At 40.3% G+C, this 17,278-nt stretch overlaps 1 protein-coding gene across 6 annotated transcripts in view; it reads left to right on the top strand.

Annotated features, from left to right (window-relative positions):
- Nucleotides 1–17,278, top strand: part of CDH8 (cadherin 8) — a 236,779-nt gene that overhangs the window by 159,773 nt on the left and 59,728 nt on the right. For all 6 annotated transcript variants that reach the window (XM_081016514.1, XM_081016515.1, XM_081016513.1 and 3 more), the window contains one exon: nucleotides 8,319–8,455. In XM_081016514.1, the coding sequence (XP_080872640.1) occupies nucleotides 8,319–8,455 (137 nt within the window). The remainder of the gene's footprint in view (nucleotides 1–8,318; nucleotides 8,456–17,278) is intronic.

Below are 17,278 nucleotides of genomic sequence, written 5' to 3'. Positions count from 1 at the left end.
ACATTCCCCATCTCTGCCATACTTGGAGGTCAGTTTTTGAGCTCTTTCTCTGGGTGTGATGCCACCCAGCTGGTTAAGAATATAGTGACCAGAGAAAGGGAATTCTTAATGGTGTGTCGTCTATGGAACAGCCTCCCCAAGGAGGGCCTGCATGACAACTAGTCATATGACTTTACTGCTCCAGGATAAGCCTTTTAAAAAATACCTTGAAATGTGTATTAGTATTAGTAGCAGTTTTCATTCCTCCCTCCCTTGATTTCTGAACTTGGCTGCTTCTGCCCTGTTTTGTTAAACTGAACAGCAGTTTTAATATGGCTTTGACATGATGGCTTCTATTTATTTTATTTTATTTTTTTAATTTTTAATTGTAAGCTAACCTGAGAGTCATAACATCAGACAAAGAAGGAAAGGAAAGAAAGTACAATGGAATCAGTGTCGGCTCCACATTTGGGAGAACAGCCTTTCTGTCTGTTTGTCTGCCTTCAATCACCACAACCAACCAAAGGGATAGAGGAGCCAGGTTAGGTAGATGGGAGATTGATGAAAACCAGGTGCCAATATTTCTGTAAGTGGAAACCCTTTCCAGTAATGCAAAGTCACCACTGGATACATCCCTAGGTATTTGTACATATGATTCTCACTATACCAATTCACCACCAGGGGCCTCTAGCTGGGAGTAGTGAGTCATACCTCTTCTGGTGGGATTTTGTACTCATTTAATTGGTTTGTGTATTCATTTGTGCTCTTCATAGGAATATGATGCATCTTGCATTATGTCTTGCATTGCTTGATCTCATCAGTTCAATTTATGACTGTCCTCCTCTCTCTCTTGCGCTCCCTCCCCCTACTGCCATGCATATATATCAACCTAGTTAGCTGCACATTTCATGCACCTGATGAAGTAGGATCTGGCCCATGAGTGTGTTAGTCTTTAAGGTGCCTGGGGTGTTTTTTATTTGAAAAATAAACATTCAAGTGATTAGAAATATGAGAGAAAATCCATCAGCCTTAGGCATTTCCTAATTTTTAATTGCAGTTGGAAAATGCTAAGCTTCTCTCTGCCTCATGAGTACAGTTCCTTCACCAAAATTCTTTGAAGCTGCCATCTGTGCAATAGGATTATGCAATGCTGTTGGTGATCAGATAATAAGAAAGTGATTATGTCAAATGAAGGGGCAGAAAATCTTGACTAGTGATAGAAAATAGTTCTCATTGGATCAATATATGTCTCTGACTGATGCAAACTTCTTAAGTTCTGCAGAATTTGTCAGTAGGTAAGCTATTCTATGGCACTATTTGACATGCAGTTTTTTTGTTTTGTTTTTTAAAAGAAAATCTTAGATACTAAAAATTTAAATCCTTGACCTGTCTTATAATTTGTGAAGTCAAGTGCCCATGTGGATTACAGGTGATATGCACACTGATTCAGCTATTCTGACTTTCATAAACCCACGCCCCTTTTTAATAAGAGGAACACCAACAGAAAAAAGCACTGACTGGCCTCTTAAGTTAAATAGATAAATCAAGTAGAAAGGGATAGGCTTCCCCAAACTTGGGTCCCCAGATGTTATTGCCCTACAAGTTCCATCAGCCCCAACCAACACTGTCAATTGTCAGGGAAGAAGGAGGTTGGGAATTGTCGTACAACAACATATGGGGACCCATTATTGGGAATGGCTGCTCTCAGTGCTTTATTTCCCCTTAAGGGAGAAAATGGTGCCACTACCCAACTCACTACTCAAGTTGTTACAGTAAGTGCCACACTTTTAACATTTGGAGGGAGGAAAGTGCTGGTACTGCTTACCCTCAAATACCCCCAGAAAAAAGCACTGTCTGCTTTAGGTTGCCACAGAATTCACCCAAAGTAAAATTGGAAGCAAATTTGGAGGTTTTTGGATGAAATAGGCAACAAATTCTAAAGCATGCGTAGGCAAACTAAGGCCCAGCCCAATCGCCTTCTAAATCCGGCCACGGACGGTCCGGGAATCAGTGTGTTTTTACATGAGTAGAATGTGTCCTTTTATTTAAAATACATCTCTGGGTTATTTGTGGGGCATAGGAATTTGTTCATTTTTTCCCCCTTCAAAATATAGTCTGGCCTCCCACAAGGTCTGAGGGACAATGGACTGGCCCCCTGCTGAAAAAGTTTGCTAACCCCTGTTCTATAGGAAGCAAATAACTAATCTGCATAAGACTTTTTTCAGGTCACACCATGCATTCCTAGGTTACTAATGTGTAACACAGCACTTTGAATGTTTATTTAGAAATAAGTTCCACTGGGCAGAATGGGGCTTACTACCAGGCAACTGTCCAGGTTTTGCCTAAAGTGACTTTTTAAAAACAAATGTATTGATCAAGCAAAATGCTAGAGGAATCAAGTGTGGTGAAATGACCAGATTTATACCTGGGGAACTAGGGTTCAAATCCTTACTCAACCTAGAAGCTCATTTGGTGAACTTGGGCTAATCATTAACTCTCAGCCTAACCTACTCACATGGATAAGGGAAGATCCATGTGCACCACTTTAATCTCATTAGAGGAAAGGCAAGATAGAAATGCAATGATAAATAAAAATAAAATAAATGCAAGTTTCCTGCATGGCAGGGGACTATGAGGTGTTTCTGACCAATGAGAATTCAGGTAATTAAGTTAATTCAGTTACTTGTGGAAGGTATCTTATTTGTTACTTTTGTAAAATTGATTAATAACTAAATCAGGGAGTCTGCTTGCATTACATATTGGGAGGGTTTCAGGGACTTAATCAGTCCTTTGCACTGACATTATCCAGCGACTCATTATGCAAGTTGTCTCTTATGGTGAAATTCCCTGTACAGCAGCTACTATGGAGAGGATATTTAGTGTTAACTCCCTGATGGGAGGACAATTCGCTGCTTTCACTGATTCTCATGCAACAGAACTACATTCACTGTTCAGAGCAAAACCAAAGAAATATACTTTGTTCTAGGACATGTGCAGAATCATGCTGCTCATTAGCAAGTATTCCAAAGTCCATTTTGGGGATCCTGTTTGGCTAATTTAATTGCTATACAATCCTATTTCAATGTTGTTATTTTACAATGACTGGGTTATTTTCTAACAGATGTCAAGAAGTGAGGCAGAATGAGGATGCTATAACTGGCTAAAAGAGCTGAAGAACTAGGTTGAGGAAATCATAAGGAAAGTTGCTAGGGGGCGGTCAAACAGACTGTAGGTATCATACCAAAAGGAGATTCAGGGAAGGTTAGGGTAGGGCAGGAATGAGGAACCTCAGGTCCAGTGGCCAAATATGGTCATCCAGTCCTCTTTGTCTGACCCTTGGGACACTCCTCATGCCACGCCCAACAACGCCCCCTCTCCCCTGATCCATCCCTCCCCTGGCCCTGATTCACCTCCTTCTTGAATGGTGTTGCCTGACTGAAATGTGTCCTTGAACTCTGATAATCCCTTTTGCTCGCATGGCTGGAGGATAGTGAAGGGTATGTGAGTGTGTGCAAAATTAGCCTACTGTACGTTGGTAAAATTGATGCTCATTGCTCTGCCCACTCTTGCCTCTGGACAATCTCACTAGGACAAGTGGCCCCGGAAGGTTGTCCAGAAGGGAATGAGACCAAGGATATCCATCTCTAGCATTTCATCTTCTTGTTTTTCCTCTTCTTGATAATGTATGAATGCAATTTCTTTGCTCATTAATTGATGGAGAATGGTGGGGGGTTGGGGAGGAGAGGGCGGCACAGGAAATTATTTTGGCACTGAAATATATCGGAATGTGCAAACATCAAATTTCTCAAACATCATAAAGTGTTATTTTCTGACCAAAGAGCTCATTCCAAAGGTATTAAATTTGAATGAGTCTCTTCCTCTGCACTTCCTCTGCATCTTTTGTTCTACCTATGAATCCAGAATCTATCAAGTCTTGAGTGAAATCCTTTCTCCTTTAACACCTTTCTTCCCACTGAATGCAAAGAAAAAACATGTGTTTCTGCACGCGCACACACACACCCCTCAAGGATATTTCATCTCTAGCAAAAGCAAATCATTTTCTTAATTCATAGCATGCCCTAAAATTTTGTGTGTGTGTGTGTGTGTGTGTGTGTGTGTGTGTGTGTGTGCACCCACCCACCCACCCAGATATGCCTTCCTGACATGCAGCTGTTTATCTCAGTCACCTAGTAACATGCCCTCTCTGCTTGGCATTGCTGAGATACAGTGATTTATGGCATCAATATTATGAATCACATCTCAGCAGGGGAAAGCAAAAAAGGTGGCTGTGTGGGTTTTGCAAAGCCAAATGCTGTTGTAAAGTGTTCATTTGCATTGGTGCAAAACAGAAAGTCTTTCATGGAAGCAACTACAGGCATAGAGAAGGAACACTGCATTTGTATCTGCATTGGCATCTTAAGGTAAAGAAATGTATGATCACACCACCAATTTTCTCCCACACTCAGCCCAAAAAGCTAACAGCAAAGTCCCAATAAACTGTGGCGTTACTAAGGCAATTTTGAGGGTTATTATTTATCTAGATACTCTCTTTCCGCTCCCCCCAGTTTTCCTTACAGAAATGTACTTTTATGTATTGCTTACTTGTGTGACAGTGTGCCCTCATTAAAAAGAGCTATAATCTCATTATAAAGACAAGGTAGCTACAAACATTGCACATGATATATATTAACTTAAAGTCAGGAGGGGGCTTTGCTTCCTTGGAAACTTGTAAACCTGTTTCAGTTGTGTTGAGAAATTGTTATACTCTTTAATGCATTTTGATTTTGTAAATAGCTTGTTGAAAGTCAATACGGAAACATGCACAAATCCCCAGTATTTTTTTCTCCCTATAGCTACAGAGATTGTAAATAGAATTACATCAAGGAAGGCATTTATTTATTTAGCTAAATAAAATCAATACATAGTATGACTTTTGCTTGCACATATGAATCAAGATTCACAACTTCTTCTTTTTTCTTTTTTTTCAAAAAGTGGAATTATTGCATATCCAGTGTACAATTTAACATATACCGGAATATGGCTGCTTCAATATCCCAGCAGTGGATTGGTGTATAACAGATGAGTTGAAAATCTGGCTAGTGAACAAGCCTGGTTCTATTTCTCTGATAAATTTGTCTTAGTTAATGTGTATTTTGTACACTTCATTTTTTTTAATGATTCTTTAGCAACCATATTTTCATTCCTACTTTACATTTCTTTCCACCACCTCCTTCTTTACATCTGTATGTTCCCCTTTTCCCAAAGCATTCACTGCTATATGCTTGGGGATGTCCTGTGATGTTAGGCTAAGAGATGGTGAGCTTGGAAAGTTCATTTAAAAAGAACATGTCCAAAAAAGAACTAATTGCAGTTCACACCCATCCATTTACAAAACAAACTAATTCAGTTCTCGATTCGATTCAAGTTCAGCCAAGCAGCAATTTTGCTACAAGCTGCCGTGCTGAAGGGAAACATGCTTTATAAGGCTTTAAAAGCAAACAGAGCTACAGAGGGAAATAGGGTTTTACACAACAGGAGAGGTTTGAATAAAGCAGAGATGGAAAGAAACTGAGAGGGGAAAGTGCTGATTTTAAACAATGACAGAGGTTTCAGTAGAGTGAGCAGGAGGTTGGACGGAGGGAGTGGCAGTTTAAAACAAGGTTTGAGCACAGTGAGAAGGGAGTTGGGAAAGAAATTCTGTGCTTGTTTTTTGGTGTTAGCTTCTATTCTGTATCCATTGCTGCTAATTTTCCTTGTTAAAACTGGTTTTAACAGCAACACAATAACCCCTCAGTGTCCCTACTTATTCAAACCTCTGACATTGTTTGAATACAGTGAGAAGGGAGGAGCACTGAAAAAATTAAGACTGCTTTAAACTTCTCCTTCTTCCATTCTTCAGCTGCCTCATTTTGTGAGATATAAAGGATGCAGAGCCCGTAAATAGCCCATAGTACCTTCTCACAATCATGTATTTCACTTTTGGTACCATGTACAGTCATACCTTGGGTTACAGATGCTTCAGGTTGTGTGTTCTTGGGTTGAGCACAGCGCCGAACCTGGAAGTACCAGAACAGGTTACTTTGGGGTTTCAGCACTTGTGCATGTGCACAAGTGCTAAATTGCGCTTTGTGCATGCACAGAAGCACCGAATCGCAACCCACGCGTGCGCAGACGCGGCACTGCAGGTTGCGAACACTGCATTTGTGAATGTGCCTCCTGCACGGATCACGTTCACAACCTGAGCATCCACTGTATTGTCTTCAATACAAAGTTCTAGATTTAGTGTAGTAATTTAGAAGAGAGAGTTTATTAACAAGAAAACACCCATATATGTATGACATTCATCAAATGGACTTAATATTCTCTAACTGAGCAAGCTAACTGACAGTCTGAAGAAAAGGAGGGGATGGTGGCTTCACAACTGAGCAAAAATGTGAAAAGGGTATTTAGTAGCTGGAAGGTGTGGGAGGAGGAAGATGCAGGAGGTTTCCATGGGGGTGGTTTGTTTGTAACAATGGTTGTACAAAAGGAGGAGGAAGAGGATGCATGAACATGGGGGTGAATGTGAAAATGGGTGCAAAGCAGGGCTGCAGAATAGAAGAGAAATGGCTTTATAAAAGGGTTTGGGAAGGTGAAAAATAAACTTAGTAGTTGCACAGGGTTCTTCTTTTTTGGCAATCACTTGTAGCCAAGTAAGATTGTCTTCCATAAACACGGTTTTAACAATGAGTCCATAAGTGACTGTGGAGGCCAATTCTGGATCCACACGTCCTTCCACAGTGGGGACATTGCTTTCTGGGCAGGTAAAGGGCTAGGGGGGAATGTGGGGGGAATGGCAGATGAGTTTGCATACTGTGTAAGGAGGAATACAACTCCCAATCAATGTATATTTTCTCTCAAAAGATGCATTCTCAAAATATGGAACATTCAGAAAGGGTGAAAATGTATTTTTGTTTTTTGTTTTTTTATTAAGTTTATTTCCAATTCACTTGCCAGTTTCTCTGCGATGTACAGATCAGGTTGCTCTCAGTGTACCTGTTTTTCATGCAGAAAAACCCAGATTCAATCCCTGGTGTCTCCAGGTAGGGCTGAAACCCTGCCCGAAACCCTGGAAAGCCTCTGTCAGTCAGAAAAGGCAATAGTGTACTAGGTGGACCAATGGTCTGGTTTAGCATAAGGCACCTTCCTCTGTTCTTAGCAGATTTATCTGAGCTGCTCAAGCATCGTCATCACTTTCTCACTTCTCAATATGACATAATATATCTAACCCAGTTTGATGCTTCCTAGTAATTCATCCCTGCATGCTGAGGCGGAAAGCTGAAGAGATGCAAAATAGTTGTGGTGTGATGTTGTGCAATGCCATGCTTTGGAACAACAGTCATTATAGTCCCTTATATAAATTCACCACTAGGATTTAGTGAAGCCCCTCAAAGCTGTGACTGCTGTACCATATCAGTACTTTCAATCTCACTCTCTTTCTCTCATTGTGCGTGACCCACCAGAAATTGTAAGGCTTAATTTTCCAGTTTGGTTTCTTTTACAAGTAATGCATTAATAAAACAACTATATGAAAATGGACCAACATAAAAGCTTTCCTGGAGATCTTGCAGGGAGTTCTAAATCACCATTTTGTTTAATGCACTGTTGGAACAATTTACTGCAGCTCTTTCTTGTTAGTCAAGCTGGCTTCTGTGTTAAAGCTGCATAATGTACCTGCACATTCTCATTTGCAAGCTCTGCTTAGCTGTCAGATCAAAGTTGTTTTGTTAGAAACCAATGATGTCAATCCATAAAGCAGCCAATCTTTCTGGTTTTTTGGAAGTGTTTTACCAGTAAAGAGTTGTTAACCAGCTATTGTCCACAGAGTTATGCTCAAACATAAGCAGGTGACGTATTCACTTAATTAATCAGAAGTGGTGTTTGTTGGGATAAGAACATTAGTTGCATCTTGTAAAAACAGGAGCCCTGCCTGCTTAATGTATTGACAGAATTATCAGCAGTTGCTATGAAATACAGTGCAGGTTGTCCAATAAATGTGATGGATCATCTAATTAACTCTTGATTCGCAGTAGCTTTTAAAAGATGCTACCTACTGATCTCGATGACAGCTTCTAACCTTCGTCCTGAGAGGATGCAGCTAATTACTCCTTGGGCTATAATTCTGTTTCTTGATTCTCAGCCCATCATTTTTCGTCTTATAAATTATAACACGATTGAGCTCCACAAATCCACTGGGGCTATAAAGCTGCTCTTTGCGATGGATTGCTTAGATTTTGTTACAATGCATTTAGGCCAAACAAATGTCTTTTAAGTAAATTTCAAGGATGTCCATTTTGTAGGTTTTCCATTGATCGAAACACTGATCTTGAGAGGCAGTTCAACATTAATACACAGGATGGAAGGATAACACTCGCAACTCCACTGGACAGAGAAACCAGCACATGGCACAACATAACCATTGTGGCAACTGAAGACAGTAAGTGATTGCCCCTTAGTACTTGGGTTTGTTTGTTTTGCTTTTATTGGCTTATGATGAATGTTTAATTTAAAAGCCTTCATGTGCCACTTGGCAAGGACAACTGTCTACTGTGCCTCCTATGCTTGCATTATTGTATATGTTATATATGTAAATGTAGATAGATGTAGTTTGCAGCCCTTACTTGATGCTGCATGGGTATTCCTTAAAAATATTGCATTTTGAGATTTCCAGTGCTATTCCATTTCTTGCTGACTGAGATTTATTTTGGTGGTGTACATATCCAGAGCTAGATGTTTTATGGCCTCCTGTGCAGTGATGCCCTGATCTGTGAAATGCAGCAGGAGTGAGAAACCTCTGGCCTACATTGGTCCATTAGGGTTTCCAATATAACCCAGAAGCCATCCCCCCCCCCAGCCACCTGCCACTGTTATATGCATATCAGGCGTGAGACAGGAAGAGACATAGATGACAATACACAATCACAAGCCTCAAAGTGTGCTGCTGATATTGCGTGGGCCAGGAAAAACAGGCAAAGACACGGGCACTTTAAAGCACCATGCAGGGCTCCTTTCAAGCCCTGCATCGTGCTTTAAAGTCCCAGCTTCAGGACATCAAAGCACCCAATCAGCTGGTGTCATTGTGACATCAGCTAACTGGCAGGTTTCCCATGATCATACCCATGAGGCTATGATCAGATAAGGATGTGGCCTCTGGAGCGAAAAGATTTTCCCATTATTGCCTTACAGGTTTGACTGGCACTGAAATTGATATCATGTTGGCACTAGGTTAAGAGTTATTTATTTACCCACACATTTAAAGTTTTGTAATTTGATTAGAGTTTAGCCTGCTCTTTTGTTTTTAGATGCTTTTGGGGGCTATTGATGGTGTATTTAAGTATGCATTGTTGTCTGTTTTATGATTTGGTTGTTTTGATTTCCTGTTCAGTATTCCATCCTGATATCTATGTTGATGAAGAGCAGGTTATAAATATTTTAAATAAATAAAGATACACACTTCACTTATTTCCCCTGTGAATAAATGAGCATTTTATGCATGGATGATTTTACCCATCCCCATCTCAGATATAATACAGAACTTAACAGTCTGCAGGAGACATATTGCCAGGAATAGATCTTGGTAGATGCTGAGTTCTTGGCTTCTTCTTTTCTTTTTTTGTTTTAAGAAAGCATTACAACCCTTGCTTTTCTGCCTGTTGTTCACATGTTTTGCCAAGCCAACACATGGATTACGTGGATCAGGAAATAGTGCTGGCAAAGCGTTATAGGTAGTGATGACACCAAATTCCACCATTTTTGTTTGGAAATATGAGTTATGCATGTCAGGAAATAATGCTGGCAATTCTAAATAGTGATGACACCAGCTTCCCTAATTCCTGGTTTAGGGATAGGATTCTCAGTGACTGCTAACACTCAGTTGAAATATGAGGCAAGCACTATGGCCTGAGAATTCATGTCCTCACTTCATGTCTCCATAGCACACACCTGCTTTCAAAACATGTATCCCAACTTCCCAGCATCTGGTTGAGCAGTTTGGTAATTCATAGAAGGACCTGGCATACTGCTACAGCTGTGAGCGAGACATCAAATAGGGTGGAGGGAGAAGTAAATAAAGTATACCCCTCTCTTCCTTTCTCCTTTTCACAGCCCCGAATAGAGCAGCAGCAAGAGGAAGATGAGTGGAGGGAAGTGGGGGGCAGGCAGTAGGGCAGTTGTAAGGAAAGGAGCTGCAAGACTCATAAGGGCAGCTGGAGGAAACAACTGGTCCTTGTCATGCTCTTAATGGCATCATCAAGACATGATGGGGTCCAGCTGATTTGTAATTGGACTTGGGGATAAACTAATGCATTTTTGCAAGTCTGGATAAAAATATTTCAGCTTTATCAATCCACTTAATGAGTCCTATTGAGAGTTTGCTCTACTGCAAATTGTAAAATACTGATGAACAAAGAATGTGAAATATCATCCTTATAGTTTACTATTGGTTCAACAGCCATTCACAAAACGAGAGGAATTTAGATGGCTGTCCCAAAACACCTGCACTGAAAAGCATCTAGATGAGAGAGCTGTTGTATTTGGATTCTGCTTGTGGGCTTCCCATAGGCATCTGGTTAGCCAGTCTAAGAACAGAAGGCATGACCACATGGGCCTTTGATCTGACCCAGTAGAGCTTTTCTGTTGTTCTTATCTAACCCAAAGTAAAACAAATGAACAAAAAATGCAAACAAACAAACAAAGAAACCCTGTTCCATGTCACTTAGCTAACCCCCAGGTGTCTTATTGAGATATGCTATACTTGCATCTGATTTTTCCTCATTAATTGTCATATTAAATCCTATTAATTCAGATTTTACTGAGAAATCAGAGAATGCTGTGATTTCTCTAGACCAGGCTCCCTCAGCCTCAGCACTCCTGATGTTTTTGACCTACAATTCCATGATCCCTAGCTAGCAGGACCAGCGGTCAGGGATGATGGGAACTGTAGTGTCAAAACATCTGGAGGGCCGAGGTTGAGGAAGCCTGTTCTAGACATTCCATGTAAAGAGTTTTGGTTTGATATAGGAAGAGCTATATCATCATAATACAAAATTGTTGTATAATGCCCAATACGGTACATCCTTCTATTCCAATTGAAGACTGCCAGTCAATACTGTTGCATGCCACCCCTATCTCTGAGCTGTTGTGAAATTTGAGGAGTTACACTGGTTCTGTTATTCTTTGTAGAAATGAGGCACAGCAGAGACTGTGCCTTTATATGGTTTATTTGCACATATATACAACCTAAGTATATGATTGAGGGGTTCACATCCATTTGGAAAGTCTGAAATCAGAGTAGCAGTAGCCAATGTGGTGGTCTTGGGATGTCGTTGGAGTGCAATTAGGAACATAGGAAGCTGCTTTAGGAAGTCATGTCACAGCACACTAGAGTCTACACTGACTGGCAGAGGTTGCCCAAGGTTCTAGGTAGGTATTTATTCCCAGCCTTCAGTCCCAGTTGGGGACTGAACCTGAGACCTTCTGTGTACAAGACAAACGCTCTACCACTGAGCTACGACTCTTCCTTTTTCCCAGTCAAAAACAACTGGAGGATAACACAGTGGCCAGCCTTGGCCTGCTGTATAAGCATAGGAAACTCTGAGTGACTAGAAAACATACAAAGCATCCTAGTCGTGTGGAAAGTTTCTACATGTGTAGATTTGTTCATGAATTCTACGTCCTTCAAATGAACTATTATTATATTTATTTATATCCCACCGTTTCCCAGATGGGGCTCCAGGCAGTTTACAGGTTAAATATAAACAGCTAAAAACACAGAAAAGATGTGCTAAAAAGCTATTAAACACACACACACAAGTTTAAATATCATCTGTTAGAACACATATATAATTGAAACAAAAACATCACAGCATAAGCCCTTTCCTTAAAGACAGCCATGAATGTGTGCAGGTGGAAGCTATCATCATGCCCCCCCCTCCCATGTATACCACTTTAATGGCCACGGGGAATCCTGAGAACTGTAGTTTGTTAAGAGTGCTGGGAACTATAACTCTGTGAGGTCACCACCCTTAACAAACTACAGTTCACATGATTATCCAAGTCTGCTAAAGTGATAGACTAGTGCTTTAAATCCATGGTGTGGATGTGGCCATTGTATAATAATAATAATAATAATAATAATAATAATAATAATTTATTATTTGTACCCCGCCCATCTGGCTGGGTTTCCCCAGCCACTCTGGGCGGCTTCCATAGAAACCAAAAATACACTAAAATATCATACATTAAAAACTTCCCTTATTTGAATGGCTAAAAAGGACCATCTTCTTACTTGCATGGGTTCTCTGAAGTGTAAGTTCCATATAATAAGAGATAAACTCAAGAAGAATGTCTTGCATTGTTGGGTTGAAATAAGCGACAGACGAGTGGCAAGTGTCATGTGGGAGGCATCTCCCGAGCAAGTCTCGGGGAGTCCCTTTTATTGAATATTACAGCATTACCACATATGTGCTTGTTGCTGATTGGTTAACGCGAATACAATGCAAAGGTTGAATATAGGCATTAATCATCAATAGATTAAAGGTTGGGAAAGGGGACACAGAATTGGACAGGCGTGAAACCTCCTTATTAAACTATTAACTAGTGATTGATTATCAAGACTTAAACTATTACTAATGATTGATATTGCATGACATGAAAGAACATAACAATCGCGTTCTGTAGATGTGGTCAACAATGCGTTAAGAACAGGTCAGGGTACACTGTTTCATGAACTCAATGTGAACTGATCAGAACATTCCCAGACTCATGTGCAGAGGCAGAAACTTCCCAGCATTGCATTGATGCTGCATTGTGATTATACTTTGTCTTACTTGAGAGAATTGTTTTATACCTGGCTGACTGCCTAAATGTATGAGTTGACAATCTATTCTACTTGTTATCCTTTAAGAAAATCTATTTACAAAAAAGAAAGGTTCTTTTCATCCTTAAAGGTATTTTATGGGCCAATCTTTCCTTCTAACATAATTCAGTCTAAGTGACACCTCATCTCAACCTGTGCTTTTAAGGTCTCTCTCCAATTCTCCCAAGGCTTGTTTATCTCTGCCATTTAAATAACATGGAGTGAACATGATATGGTTTGCTAATCCAAGAGGCTAATTCCACTCCTTTCCCTTCGTACTCAGCTTCCTGCATGTTTGACATATTCACTAGGTAAATAAATAAACACATTTTTTGAGATTACTTAATAATGCATGTCAAGAAGAACAGTTAATTCAACTGGATGTGTGTGAACAAAAGTAAAATAATAAAAAATAAGCCAAAGACAAAACAAATAACAAATAACTCAGGTGGGTAGTAAAGGTTTGTGGGATTTACATACAGTGGTGCCTCGCAAGACGAAATTAATTCGTTCCGCGAGTTTTTTCTTTTCTTTTTTAAATGATATTTCTTGAATTTTTTTAGAATTACAAAAGAGAACAAAGCAGAAAAAGAGAAAGAAAAAACAAAGAAAAAACAAACCACATCAAACAATACAAATTCAAAAAACAAAAATACACCACAAACACTCAAAAACAAATCCATCATTCTCAAATCCTCAACTGTCATTACCTTCTTTCTTTGACCTCCTCCTCCTCCCTTTTTTTGTATCCTAGTTGTTAATTGTCGCAGCAAATCCTTTCCATATTTCATAATATTCTGTCATTACAATACCTTAATCTATTTTAATCTTATCTTACTATAAAGAACCTTAAAGCTTAAAACTTAAATCTTATTTTTACCAACTTCTCATAACCATAATATTCTTGCATAATTCTTTAAACATTTTTGCTAAAGCCAAGTAATTTCGTTCCAACATTTTTCTAACATTCATCAATTTTATAAAACAATCCTAGTAGTAAAAAAAAAGAAATAAAAACAATCTTCATCCAGCGTCCCTTCCTCCTGGTCCCGCGTTTTGTCAGTCCTTATTATCCCATCGATCTAGCGCATTAACCTGGTAACCTTGTATCCGAGGCCCTTAAGTCTCTTCCATGTCCCTTCCGCAGCTCTTCTTCAAATTTATAACTGTATTTTCCTTTGTCTCCTGCTCCTTTCACTCGTGGGAACTCCAGCTTAACAATGTTTTTGACCCTTCTCGACAAATCAGCCCCTTTTCCATAGTCCACACTAAACTCCATGTGGTATTTAAGAACATGTTTCAAAATCCCTCCAAAATTAAGAGCCCCCACAACCCCAAACATCTCACGGCCCATTGCCAGACTTGAAAGGTCCAAACATCCCTGCATAGGGAGGTCTATCCAACCCCCCATTTCCAAACCAAACCAAACTTTATCTATCCAAATCTGGCTTTTTCCAAGTTCATTTGTCAAGTCCAAAAGCTCATGTTCCTGCTGGGCCACAGCTCCCTTCATCTCTGGCGCCCAAGATTCAGTAACATCCTCTTCGCTCATCTGTTCTGTCAGGGCACACTCCTGATTTAATTCCTGGGTGGGCTCCATATAATTTCCCACTGCCTGTTCAAAATTTCTGATCGCATCAATCATCAAATCCGTCTTCTCATGTAGCTGTTCCAGTAGGGCATTTGTTTTACAGAAAGCATGCAACAGAGCTTCTGAATACATTGTCCTGCAAGGTCAGAAGTCTATTCCCACGATTGTAATCTGTAACAGCTGCAAGCTCCCCGGAGTTGGTTACAGTTTCACAGTCTCCCTCTAGGGGGAAAACTTCCATTTGTTCTTTCTTTTAAAGACAAGTCTAACAACAAAGTTTCCTTTTTCAGATATTTTGTCAATATTTATTCCTTTAAAATGCGAAGGGGAACAAGGGAATCAATGTTTCTCTTCTTATAGCTATCTGTCAAAAACGTTTGTCTCTGGTCAATGAGCTTCAAAAAACGTCAGTCCTGACACCCCGCTCCAGGATCAGGACGGTGGAAAGTTACTTTACTTTACACTCACTTCTGCAGGTTTAAACAGTCCGAAAAAATCCCCCCTCTTCTCCTGCTTCCGAAGGGGGGGTTCAACAATTTTAAATGATGAAAGTTAATCTTTTACAAGCGATTTTCTGAGCTCTAGTTTGCCATGTCTTTGCTTTAATCTATCTACAAAGAAACGGAAGGCTGACTTCCTGTTTAGACCTTCCCGTTTCAGTGCCAAATTGAGGTAAACTTTTAAGTCCAATTTTCCTTTCTGCTCGCAAGTCCTTATTTAAAGTCCAATTGTCCGAAATTTAAGTACTCACGGGTGATTATTTTAGAAGCCAAATTGTCCCAGGAAAAAGGCAGCGCTCTCCGGCAACGGCTGTGCAGCTTCGCTCCACGGAAGAAGCAGTTGACTCTCAGCACCGCGCCACTTCCCCCTCTTCGCTCCGGAGCCCGTTAGTGGGTTCTTTTGCGGGTTGGGGGGGGGCGCTAAAGTTGCCCGACAAGTCCCATGGTCACAGGCTTCATCCGCCTGTGATTTTTGAAAGGGTCCCCGCTTTGCCGTAGCGGAAAAGACCCGTTTCACGTGGAGCTAGTCCCTCCAGATCAGAGGGAGTCCGCCATTGCCGATGGTGCCACCCCGGAAGTCCCGTTCCGCGAGTTTTTTTGTCTAGCGAATTTTTCGTCTTGCGAAGCACGAAATCCCATAGGAATGCATTGAAATTCAATTAATGCGTTCCTATGGTCAAAAAAAGTCCAAACAAAGCCAACTTTGGTACAACAAGAGTTTATTAAGTGCTCTTTAAAGTCACACCCACCACACAGAAATTCAAATCCAGAATTTTTTTTAAAAAACAGCAGAGTGGCCCAATGGTCACAGAAAATCATAAAAATGCAGGAAAAAACCACACAAGCTTCCAGATTCTTGCAAACCCCTCCTCAACTGTTCCCCCAGCTACCCACCACACAGAAATTCAAATCCAGATTTTTTTTAAAAAAAACAGCAGAGTGGCCCAATGGTCACAAAAAATCATAAAAATGCAGGGGGGGGGAAACACACACAACCTTCCAGATTCTTGCAAACCCCTCCCCAACACCAAGTCCTTGAATTCCAAACACCCCAACCCAAAATCCAAAAACCCCCCAAAAAGTTTTAAAAGTTTAACTTACCAAATGGCTGCAAAAGAAGTTTTGGGAAAACTTCAAAAATCACCAAAGTCTTAAAAAACCTCAAAAAAGGCTACCACGTTCTATGAGTTGCGTTCTATGAGTTGCTCCTCGAAGTCAAGTCACAACTGTATTAACGGTGTTAAGAAAAAGGAAACAAACTTGCAAGACGTTTTCGTCTTGCGAAGCAAGTCCATAGTGAAATTCGTCTTGCGAAGGAGCTCAAAAAACGCAAAACCCTTTCGTCTAGCGAGCTTTTCATCTTGCGAGGCATTCGTCTTGCGGGGCACCACTGTACTCCAGCAGCAGATGCAAGAAATCTGGGGTAGGTGTCAGTGGAGAAATTTTTCCAAACTGCAAGGCAAACCATGTAACAGATCAATAATGCTTTAATTTCATTCAAAACTCACTGTCCTCCAGCCTCTTCAAGGTATGAATCTTATTTACACATACTTGATCCATCATTAAAGATGTATGCATTCATAATACTTCAGCATCTTTTCCTTTTCAGTCCTTCACTCTGCATAAATCCAGTTTTACGATTTTTACCTCTCTTTTAAAGGTATCTTCTGACTGCATATTTATTGAATGAATCTTGAAATAAAAATATAGTGAAACCCTGCATCCATTCTTAAAGGATCCAGTGTCTTATTTTTAAATTATTCAAACATTTGCCGAATGCACACAAATTAGAATCCAACAATAATTTTTGTTACAAGCCACCCCAGTCTCTGCCAAGTGGAGCATGAGCTTGCAAGGGTCTTGGCCCTTCACCAGGGTCTATGATATATGGATTATTTTACTCACACATATAGCTTTAGCCTTCAGTGGAGGGGCGCACAGCAACAGAACCCCAAAGCGTGTCAGCTTATCCTTCCGGCAGCATCATCAGCATCATTTTTGCTCTGCAGCCTATCTTAGTTTCCAGGCAATCATGGTTCCTTCTCTGTTTCCTGGTACCATCTTGCCTAATTCTGCTGTTCCTAAAAACCAAGCCCTCTTTATTAATCTGTATTCTAATACCCAGTTCTCTTGATACTTTGGTTAGTATTTGGTTAGCCAATGGTTAATTCAGGTGTCAGACAAACAAAGGTGTTTGTCTGACTTCATCAACACAAGTTGACTGAGTAGGATTAAAGGCTGGTACACAATTAGGATATTTACCTAGGTAATTAACTCTTTACATGCTAATTGATGGTGCTCAGAAGTAGGTCC

This window comes from Podarcis pityusensis, assembly GCF_964106645.2.
Source record: "Podarcis pityusensis genome assembly, chromosome: 8".
NCBI classification, from domain to species: Eukaryota; Metazoa; Chordata; class Lepidosauria; order Squamata; family Lacertidae; genus Podarcis; species Podarcis pityusensis.
This window is presented reverse-complemented; position numbering and strand designations above follow the sequence as displayed.